Genomic DNA, 11,418 nt, shown 5'->3' with positions numbered 1-11,418 from the left:
GGCACTGAGTGTGTGATATTTGGGGGGGATCTAGACACTGAACACATCAGTCTTTTCTCCTGCTCAGCCTTTGTGTGCAGCTGAGAGGCCAAGACGCTGCGTCCTCAATCTATTTCCCAGGCTGGGGCTCTGCGCCACGGCTTGAGAAGCCCAGGTCCCCTTTAGTCGCTCCCTTTTTAGCCTCCTTTTTACCTTCCTCAAACAATGGATCCTGCCCCACTCTAAGCAGCAGCCCCCCAAACACTCAGTGAATAAAGTTAGTCCAACATGCAGCCCTTAAACCCACCCCGAGACTGCTGCCGGGCAGCCACACTCACAGAATTGTTTGTTAATAGTCCAATTAGATAATTGCCATCTTTCACTCCTTTTCCTCTCTGTTTCCCATAAAGGCATGAATGGCACTCAGGGAGGGGGGCAGCTTGAAGAGGGCTTCTGGCCAGCTAAGGTGACAAGAAGGGCAAGAGAATGCTCCTTGCACTAGGCCACAGGTTTGAATTGAATCATTGTGGCCTAATCAATGGTCTTATTGGATTACTGGCCACTGCTGTGTTCAGAGATATTGTTGCACTGACAATGAAAATAGCTAAGAGTTGGTGGTTGGGTGGGTGGGTAGTGGGCTGGAAGGCGAGTGGTGGAGAGAGGTAGGGGCCATTCCAGAGGTATGCATGAGTGAGTGAGTGAGAGAGAGTGTAGGTAGCCTAAGCACTAATGACAAGTTTTGTTCCCCTGTTTTGTCTTTTTCTAATGTGCAGGTTAAGATTATGAGAACTGGAGATGGCTTCTGGGGTGCAGTCATTCGAGTACTGAAGAATGTGGCGTTAGCGGCCAGGACCTCGCCAGGTTGCTCTGCGTAGCGCTTTCAATGAACACAGGACGACACAGGAAACTTTGACACAATTCCCGCTAAAGCAGAGCGCGGTGTTGCTCCAGCACTCGAAGCGGCCGGGTCACTGCCTCCGTAAATGTTGCTCGACGTGGATTTGTTCATTATCCTTTTCACCTGTCTGTCTCTCTCTCCCTCCTCTCTGGCTCTCTCCCAGTCTCTCTGCCTACAATAGCATAGTGGCGAGATCCGCACATTGCAGAATTCCGTTGATTGGCGAGAGAGCCAAAGGGAAAAACGGGATCAAAGTTCGCTGACATGCTGCGGCAATCAGGTGCGCCGTGAAAAAGTCGGGGGGAAAAAAGTCTGGCTGTGTTCTGCGGATGGAAGAATGAAGCACCCGGGAACTTTTTTCAGGGCTGGAGGAGTCGTACCCCTGTGATTGTGTGCGTTCATGTGGGGTTCAGGGAGGCTTGGTTGCGAGACAAGACCAATCATTTGTCTTGATTCTCTGGACTGAGAGCAGGCAAACTGAGGGGGACGGGACGAGCAAACCCCTCTATCAAGACCTGATCTATTTCCCCAAACAATTTAGTGTATTCATGAGGTTACGCAAATGTGGAGGCAGCAAAATTACCGTAATCAATTGAAACAGCGAGTGCGCATCCATGGCTCTGATTATTTGGAGATCATCTATCAGCCTGATGTCTATGTAACGAGGAAAGGGGGGCATTGAATTACTGTTGAGTTTCACTGAGAAGTCCATGATCATTGGGCAAGGGAGTTTGGTCAGTGATAATAGGGCTCCTTGGTCGGGCAACGGAAGTATTTCACCAAACATTAGATAGCTGACTGTGCCCTGCTGAAAGGTGCTGTTTTTGAAACTAAAACCCACACTGTCCAGACGATCTGGTGCACTGTGTTCTCCGTAATCTCCTTTTTTTTTCACCTGACAAAGGAAAAAAAGAGGCGGACGAGCTGCAGGTCCAAGAGGATAAACTGAGCATGGAGGTCAGGTACAACCAAGAGACGGAAGGGATGGGGCTGAAGAATGGACTAAAGAAGGGGAAAGACGACAAGGACTCCCAGGGCAGTTTGTCCAAAAGCTTCCTCAAGGAGCAGCAGGACTCCTTTTCCCCCTCTGGGACCGTGGACAACTGCGAGAAGACCAGGGGGAGCACGGGGGACCCGGACTACTGTCGGAGAATATTAGTCCGAGGTAAGGCTCATCTCTTTCTTTTGTTTTTTGTTTTGAACTTGCAGACTCATACTTCACAGATCAGACAGATTAATTTGAGCAAAACACTATCTGTTAGTCTACATGCATTTTTCATACAGGAATATGAGAGAGAAAAAGTTAAAAAATGATGGTTGTTGATACATAGGGAGAAATCTGACAAGTCATCTATTTTACTTTTAATTAGGAGGCTTACACTTAACTTTAAAGTTAATAGCAAAATGCAGCCTTAAACAAAAAATCAATTAGCAAAATTATGATGATGGTTTGTTTAATTTTCATGTATGGAGCCTGTTTTAAATAAAAGAGATTGTTTTTCAGTTTGAATACAATTAAAGGAACACAAAAAAATAAATTATTTGTCATGCAAAACGGCCTATTGTTATTTAAGAAATATATCTTTAATTTTAGGCCATACTGCATAAGATTTATTTTTTCACTTTTTCCAATTTTATGTAAACACTATGACAAGCTAAATCTTTCCTCACATTTTATATTCATGTTAAATGTGATCACGTTAAATTATTAAAAAATGTGTCGTGTCTGGGTAAATTTAAATGTGCGAGGTTGTGCATTTATCCTGCATGTATTACACTTTATGGGTAATAAATATGAAAATGATAATTATTAAAAGAGAGAAAGAAGATGGAGAAAGGAGTTTGTTTTTACAGATATTTAATGTCAACAAATCAGACGTGGAATAGTGTGTATGAGTGTCAGTTGCCCAGGGAGTCATTTACGTAATTTCCTTCACGCAGTGTTGGCCCAACACTGAGAGTGTATGAAAACAAACTATAAATATAACTTCACTAAAGCAGAGGATTAGTTACGCAAGATATGATGAGACAGAGCAGATATAATGACAGCACTAAAAATATAGAAAAAGCTTTTCTATTCAAATATTTTATTGCAGAGCAATCATTTAATATTTGTCTGGTTGTTAAAAATAAATTAATGATGACTGAATTTCTCACAGCATTGAAACCAATTTTATTTAGCATGATTTCAATTTTAGTCAATGTAATACCAGCTTTAAAAATGTAAGCAGAAGTTTGGTTTAATTTAATAGAACTTTGACGGCAGCTCCCTTTGTTGTAATTTCTGTCTTCTGTGTTAGTAGAGGTTCAGATTACATGAGGGAGCTGGAATGGAAGCACAACATTGCACTTAATACACTTTCATGTCATATTTTTAGGTGTACACTTTGTATGTATTTAAATGTATATTTTCAAGACTTTTACAGTGAATTTATAGCAAATAACAGAATTTTCTGTTTTGTTTTCTGTTCATAGGATTTATTCTGGGTTCATATTTTCCCATTCATAATTTAAAAAGTAGGTTGTTGTAAAATCATAGATGTAATGCATTATTTAAACAATAAGTAAATTATTAAATTATATTGCATTTAGTCTAACTACAATTAAAATAAAAAAAAAAAACAATTTAAACTTAGAATTCAGACTTGACTCATAATAAATTCTAAGCATCTCCACTTTTGTGCTGCCAATAATAATAATGATGCTAATAATACTAATAATACTAATACTAATAATAATAATAATAATAATAATAATAACAATAATGTAGTTAACAATCAGTCTACACCATGGGAATAAATGATATGATCATACATGTGTTCTGTCACTCAGTTGTGTGTCAGTGTGGTTAATTTAAAGGACTTGTTGTTGCAGATGCTAAAGGCTCTATCCGAGAGATTATCCTGCCCAAGGGTTTGGATTTGGACCGACCCAAGCGAACCCGCACCTCCTTCACTGCTGAGCAGCTCTACCGGCTGGAGATGGAGTTCCAGAGGTGCCAGTATGTGGTCGGGAGGGAACGGACAGAACTGGCCCGCCAGCTCAATCTGTCTGAGACGCAGGTATGTGGGCCTTGTACTACTTGTACATTGTACTTAAAAAAATTTATTGTGTGCAAACTGTAAAATATTCTGTGCAAAAGACAGCATGGATACTTACTACATGGATATTTGTAACTGACATAGCAATAATGTGCAGTGTGAATCTGATGTCACGTGTCTATCATTTTACAGCAAATACTACTATCTATTCTGACCTCAGAGAATCATGTTACGATCTGTTAGGACCACAGAAGAATGTGAATTTACACATATAATCATATAATTTCTTTCATTTGTCAGCCCTGACACAAATAAATAATTAAATGTGTTTCAGACAAAGCAGTTTATTTAAGTTAAAGGTGCATTCATTTTCTGTCCGCATACATGATTAAGAGACTGAGCTGAGATGGAAATAATTATTTTGTGTTTCACAGCTGATCATTATTAAAACATCGGCATGTTTTACAACCTTAAAGTCACCAAGGATCGTTAAAAATCTGCAGTTGTTGTTGTGTGTGGTAGCATAATATTCTCAGACCTGTCAGGTCATGTAGTGTAATGTGTAGCTCACAGGTTCTGATTCAGTGTTTTGAGCGCTGGGGTGACCCACTGATTTACATTTAGATCATGAATTGTCTTTTAAGGATTTCTAATTGTATGTATCCCTGTAAAGTAGATGTATTTACAATAAATCTAATGCAGTGGTACATATATGTTAAGCTGTTGGAGGTGACTGCCTGGAGCGCAGACCTCCTCCGCATGTCAGACGTGCGGGGTCAGCAGTGGGTCACGCAGTTTTCACGGCGGCTGAACTGCGTTTGCACTCGGTGTTTGACACCAGATTCCACAGCGAGTCAGCTCGTGTGATTCGGACAGGAGGGAAGCCCTGGTTGCCCGCTCCGGAGCTCTGGTGTATTTTCAGCTCCAGTTTCATTCATCTAATTTATTTATTTTTGAAAATGTGCAAAACGGCTAACGCCACCGTCGGCTTGGTCTTTGGTGCTAATGTGTTGTGGCTTTCAATCCAGCTCTCACAGACCTCCACTCGAGGTCAACCTTTTCTCACAAGAGACAACTTGAATCTGTTTGTTGATGCACAACAAGGTCACAATTTCTTTTGTTAACAGCTATGTAAATTTTACTGGCTGATTTGCAACAAATATTATATTTTAAATCTTCTAAAATTTCTCTTTTTCATCTGATCGACACAATTCCTGTTTTTCTTTTTCCACATAAATTCAAAACAAACTGATTAAATGTATGAAGATGTTATTTTCCTCACATGAAGGTAATATAGAAAACAACCTTTGCTCCCTATTTAGGCAGGACAAAGGCATCAGGATTTTCTTCCACTGTCTGCTTCTTGTCCTCATGAAATGCCTTTTAATGACAACGTGGTGAAATTAACATTTTGTTCTGCGGCACTCACAGGTTGGTACATTAAGGCCATTTGCTGTGTGCACACCTAATCATCTTTGTTTGAGCTACCAGCTTCACCTTGCTGTTTTCTTTGCGCTGGAAATGTCACCTCTAAAATGAACAAGATGTTCCTCCTGAGCAGTCACAAGCAGAAAATATACACAGGATTGAGCGGCAGGGCTTCTCCTCTGCCCATGAAATGCCTGTTAACAGCTGCTGAAGAGTTAAAGCACCTACTGTAGTGAAAGAAATATATTCAGATGTGATTGGACTATCAGCAGGATTGAGCAGGAGGCTTGCTGCTGATTGGTATGTGTACATTTTGTTTCATATGAAAGCAGTGAGGTGTGATTACAGCCGACTTGCAGGTAAAAAAAAAGCTTCTATTTGTTTCAGTTTTGACATTAATTCAATTAAGGAGGTTAGTGAGAGTGAACAATGGACATGACAGAATAACTAAGTGGATCTGTTGAGCCAGATGAATGACTTGATTGAGCGTGTTAAATTACAAGGTTGGTGCTCTCGCTACAGTTTAATAAATTGTATCAGTAAGAGTGCATTCTTTTAAATATGAGAATATAGGGAATGAGTTCTTTCTCTTTTTATCTGGATACTCCTTTTACTGTTGATATATACTGCAGATGTTTCTCACAAAATCTCTGAAATATTTGAACAAAGTAGCTCAAGTTTTTTGCTTGCAACAAAGGTATCTTTCAGTCAAAGCTCACTGTAAAAGAAATCACTCACTGTAAAACTGAACGCTCAAATTAATTAATTATAATGAAATGTGAGCACTTGAAATTTGTTTACAAGTTCTAATAACTTAAAAATGTTGAGTGACAGTAAAGTTTATTTAACTCATGTGGTACTCAGAAATTTGTATTCAAGTACAAGTGCTGTTTCAATACTGAAATATTGCAGGTAATCGATTACAAGTAAAAGCACTTGTGTTAAAAAATACTAAAAAAGTACCAAGTATTCTTCCTTTCGTCAGTATGACATGGTTTCATTGGTCTGTGAAGCCACATTGGCAACAAAAATGTTATGAAAGGTCTGAATAAATTCAACTTGTACTCAGTACACAAATATGATTTTAAAAGTAACTAAGTAGATTATATAGTGTAATGGATACTTAAATACGAGTAAAATTACACACTTGAAAAAATACAAGTGCCCAAAAAAAATTTATTACATATTAAAATGAACTTTACTGGACATGAATTAATGTCTTTTTATACTTCAAATTATTCAGTCCTGTTAACTTGTTGCAATGAGAGGAAAAAATAAAAATTCTGAGTTGCATACTGAAAATATTTGAGCTGACTTAATCAACTTCAATCAAAAACTACATGTAACTAACTGCAGATATTTAAGCTCAGATGAGCTTAAATTTTGAGTTCATGAACTTAAAAAAAAAAATATTAAATTGTGGTGACTGATTGCCTCAGTTTTTGTTTTGTTGTTGTTGAGTACTGCAGACTTATCCAGGATTACAGTGTACAGGAATTAAATAATTTCGTGTTAACTTAACTTGAATATACATGTCAAGTAAATTTAACTCAAAATTTCAATTTATTTTCAGAGTAAAAACAATTTCTTTTAACTTGAGGTCTTTTGACTTGAAATGATGAGTTGAATGAAAGCACTGTACAGTGTTCAATTAACTCATTAAATGAAGTTTGATCAGTTCATTAGATGACTTACCAGCATACATTGTTTGAGAGTTAAAACTGTCCTTAGACTTGTCTTTCTTATATTTGAAGATAAGAATTGTTTGTGTCTCTAATAAATAAATGATAAATGTTAAATGTTATAAATGCTCATCAGTGAAGAGTTCAACTTATAATCTTAAGTTTATTGAACATGTTTGTTCAAGTACAACAAAATTAATATTACATATGACAAGAAAAGTTTATTTGTTTTGAGTCAGTCAAAATTACCTCAACTTCAGTCAACTTAAAATTTGTTACAGCAGCACAGATTCTAACTTTCTTAAGTTTAAGCAAATAGTCCAAGAATAACAAATCAGTTTCTGAGATGTTATTATGGCAACTTTCTTTTAATTTTAAAAAAGTCAAATTCAAATTTAGGATTTCTTAATTTTTATCGTCTCTCCTATATAATTCTGAAAGCTAAACCTACATTTTCAGGGTAAAGAAATTCAATGGTTACAATTAATAAGGTCATTGAAGTCACAATTAATGGTCAATTAATATGTCATCTGATTTCAAATTAAAATGTCAATGTAAAATGTCAGAAAATCATACGGAAATGTAAAATTATCACAAGTTTTCAGAGCCTGAGGTGACATCTTTATATTTGCTGTTTCCTCCAACAAAAAAATCTCTGAGATATTTGATTTACATTGATGTGAAACAGAGAAACACTGACTCAAGCGACTGTGAATTTTTTGATTGATAATTGACTTCAATAATCAAACAATATTCAGAATGATTACTGATTAATTTTCTGCCGATCTCTCTCGCACAGGTTCGCAGAATAATCAATAACAATCAATAAGCCATAAAACTGTAAAATCATGATGTGTTTCATGTGTGAAGCTTTCGTCATGTGTGAGGCTGACAAAGTGAAGCAGTGTTTACATATGAAAGGCTTTCTGTGAGAAAGTTGTGATTGGATTAACCTCCTGCCTCTCCTCCACGACAGAATGAAATCACTACAGCTTTTGATCAATCAGTCAACAATCATGGTGGACGTGTGTGCGTGTGTGCGTGTGTGTGTGTGTGTGAGAGAGAGAGAGAAAGTGAGAGACAGAGCATGTATAGCTACTATACATTAGTCTGATGTGAAGGTGCATGCAGTGATTGGGTGGGGGATGGACGTACACTTTGCTACTTTGGGTAAAAGCAATCTACTTCATGTGTGAGGACACAGTTGTATATCTTATGGTGCAATTATCTGCAGCACTGACATGATCACATGATCACAGGCCTTTTTACAGCACCTATCAGTCAATGTGAATTATTGCAGGTCACTTTTCTTATTGCACCAACATTAGAAAAGCTTTTTCCCAAGAGAATAATATACTTTCTATCACATACAGGTTATATTTAATATGTGAGTTATATTGCACATTAGCATGTGTTTCTAAAGGCTTTTTCTGTCGTGTGTGCTCCTGTCCAGGTGAAGGTCTGGTTCCAGAACCGCCGTACTAAGCAGAAGAAGGACCAGGGGAAGGACTCAGAGCTGCGTTCCGTAGTTTCAGAGACGGCAGCAACCTGCAGCGTCCTCAGACTGCTGGAGCAGGGTCGCCTGCTCACGCCTCCCGGCTTGCCGGGCCTCCTGCCTCACTGCGGCAGTGGCACGCTGGGCTCTGCTTTGCGCCCTCCCTCCATGGCCATGGCCAGCAATGGCAGCAGTAGCAGCAGCAGCAGCGGCGGCAGCACTGGCACGGCGGGCGGCAGTCCTCCTCTGCCCGCAGTCACCAGCTCAGGAACAGTGGCGGGCCTGCAGAGCTCGCCAGCAGCTCACGGCCTCTTCAGCTTTCCCATGCCCTCCTTACTGAGCGGCGTCGCCACCCGCATTTCCTCCAACCCCCTGTCCATGGCTGGCTCGCTCGCTGGCAACCTGCAGGAACTTTCTGCCCGCTACCTGAGCTCCTCTGCTTTCGAGCCTTACTCGCGGACCAATGGCAAAGAATCCATTGACAAGAAAATTCTGGAATGATGCTTTGTTCTTACTAAGATGGATTCCTGTCTCCTCTGGACACGTTCTGCTTGTTTTCTTGGCTTTTACTGTCTTTGTTTGGTTTCGCTCATTCTCTTTCATCTGTCTGTGTCAAGTTCTGTAGCAGTTCATGTATTCCAGTTGCACATCTGGCGCCTTGTACCAGGAAGAAAACAAAGACCTACTCACGCTCATCTAACAAAGACAGGGTGGCAGGGGAACGATTTTGCACAAAATGTTCGTACAGGACTTTGTTCCAGATTTCTGTCAGGTTTCTGTGAACAAACATCCTGTCTTTTCATCCAAAATATCAATATAACACAGGGGCCAAGAGAATATGGCTGCTTCTATCGCTGCAGGAGAAGTGCTACATAGTGTATAGCAGGAGGTGTTGGGTTGGTGACAGAAAGTGTAAAGTGATGGTACCCTTCTGAGTTGTGTTTTATTATTTGATCGTGTTGGGTAGATGCATGTCACTGCAGTGAGTAGATGTAGAGAAAGAAAGCAAGTTGTCAAACACCTGAGCAGCAGTTTGTGAGATCCAATCAGCAAATCCCCAAAAAAAAGAAAAAAAAAGAATGAAATGCAGCATTATGAATGAAAACACAAGGCCGATTTCTCAGCGTAGAATTGGGGCAGAAAAAAACAACGGCTCTGTTTGAAGGTCACTGCAAGGCCAGTGTCAGCACCAAACCCAACGCATCTGATGCGTGAATGCAATTTGCTTATGCAGATGCCTCGCAAAAAATCCAGCTCACAAAAAAGGTCTTTGTGTGTCCGTTTGTAATAAGTTTGGACCAAACCAAAACATAACCCAGAGAAGGTGTTGTCATACAGTACGATGGTTCAATTGTTCAGTGTTGTTCTCTATGGTTTGGTGGGGATTTGAACATTTTACAGCAAAAGTCTTCACTTTGTGGCATTTTTGTCTTCAAGATGCAGTACCTGATTTATTTTTCCTTTTTTTTTCTGTCTGTGATTTTAATACCACTGTGAGTTCTCAGAGTTCTGGTGTACAGTTTCTATTCCATGCTGGAGCTGAGCGCAGGAATGAGTTGCTGAAAGGGTGGGGGGGTTGGGGTGGGGTGGGGGTGGCTCCTGAAGAAAAGCTTTTCAGCCTTAGTAAGCCGCTTGCTTTGTTGAACATTACAAGGTAACAGGTTTTTCAATCATTAAGACAATATAATAACCTTTCCTTCCTGCGTGAAATTTTCAAAATCCACAGCCTTCATGACAGATTTAGGCAGACTGATGCATGTGGAGACCGAATGGAATTATTGTAGTATAAAAGTACTGGAAATGAGAAATGTACCTTAAAATTGTTATTTTATTGTAAATTATTCACTTCTGTAATTAATAGATTATTAGTATATCTGGAAAATAATGAATGAATGAATGTATTAGTGGGGTTGAGGAATCAATCAAAAGCTCTTTGGTGCTGTTGTTGTGAAATATCTTGAAATTTGTGAAATGTGTGGTACAAATGTGCATATATATTATGTATATGGCTACAGACAAAGACAAGTGTGTTTTTCATTTTTCTTTCATACATGTTGCTATGAATCAAGTTGTGATAAATTTCATGACTGTTATACCTCACACACCACGGCCTGAAGTGTATGCTCCGCAATGTTTCTCTCACTCTTTGGTCATATGATTTATGAGGTTATCACCACTAATCAGAAGTGGAAAGAGTACAAAAATCTGTACATCTAGGGCTGCAACTAATGATTATTTTCATAACCAATTAATCTGATTATTTTCATAATTAATCAATTAGTTGTTTGGTCCATAAAATGTCACAAAATGGTGGAATATGTTGATCAGTGTTTCCCAAAGTCCTCAAATGTCTTGTTTTGTCCACAACCCAAAGATATTCAGTTTACTGTCAGAGAGGAGCAAAGAAACCAAATAATTTTCATATTTAAGAAGCTGAAATCTAAACGTTTTTTAATAAAAAATATGAAAAGCATTAGCTTATTATCAAAATAGCTGGTGAATAATTTAACAGTCGAGTAATCGTTGCAGCACTAGTTACATTACTGAAATATTAGTCAACTACAAGTAAAACTGCTGCTGTTAAACAAATATTTTAGTAAAGGTATAACATATTGTTCTCAACAACTACTCAGAGTATTAATTACTTCCAAACTGTTGATGTTTAATGGCTTATCAATAGCAGCATTCAGTCAAAGGGGTTTCTTCAGATCTTGAGTCTAAATGACTCCATCAGTCACGCTCACCTCTCCAAACCTGTGCTGCTGCAGAGTTTTGGGGTTTTTCATTGGCTTGCTTGTGACTGGATCGCTGTATTACAGCCAAATTGTAGGCCAGCTTAGTAGTGAATAATGATTTTATACGTAGTGAAGCAGCATAAGAGTAAAGTGACAGACT

The 11,418-nt window shown here is 38.9% G+C and overlaps 1 protein-coding gene across 1 annotated transcript; it reads left to right on the top strand.

Annotated features, from left to right (window-relative positions):
- The first annotated feature begins 687 nt into the window (after window positions 1-687).
- vax1 (ventral anterior homeobox 1) lies at window positions 688-10,623 on the top strand. The gene is made up of 3 exons (XM_084736596.1): window positions 688-2,042; window positions 3,752-3,939; window positions 8,482-10,623. The coding sequence occupies exons 1-3, from the start codon at window positions 1,829-1,831 to the stop codon at window positions 9,022-9,024; spliced, it is 945 nt and encodes a 314-aa protein (XP_084592722.1). The 5' UTR covers window positions 688-1,828; the 3' UTR covers window positions 9,025-10,623.
- Window positions 10,624-11,418: the final 795 nt, after the last annotated feature.

This window comes from Lutjanus erythropterus, chromosome 14 (genome assembly GCF_056507025.1).
Source record: "Lutjanus erythropterus isolate fLutEry1 chromosome 14, fLutEry1.hap2, whole genome shotgun sequence".
NCBI classification, from domain to species: domain Eukaryota; kingdom Metazoa; phylum Chordata; class Actinopteri; order Lutjaniformes; family Lutjanidae; genus Lutjanus; species Lutjanus erythropterus.
Note: the sequence above shows the minus strand (reverse complement) of the source record. Positions and strands in the feature narration are given on the sequence as shown.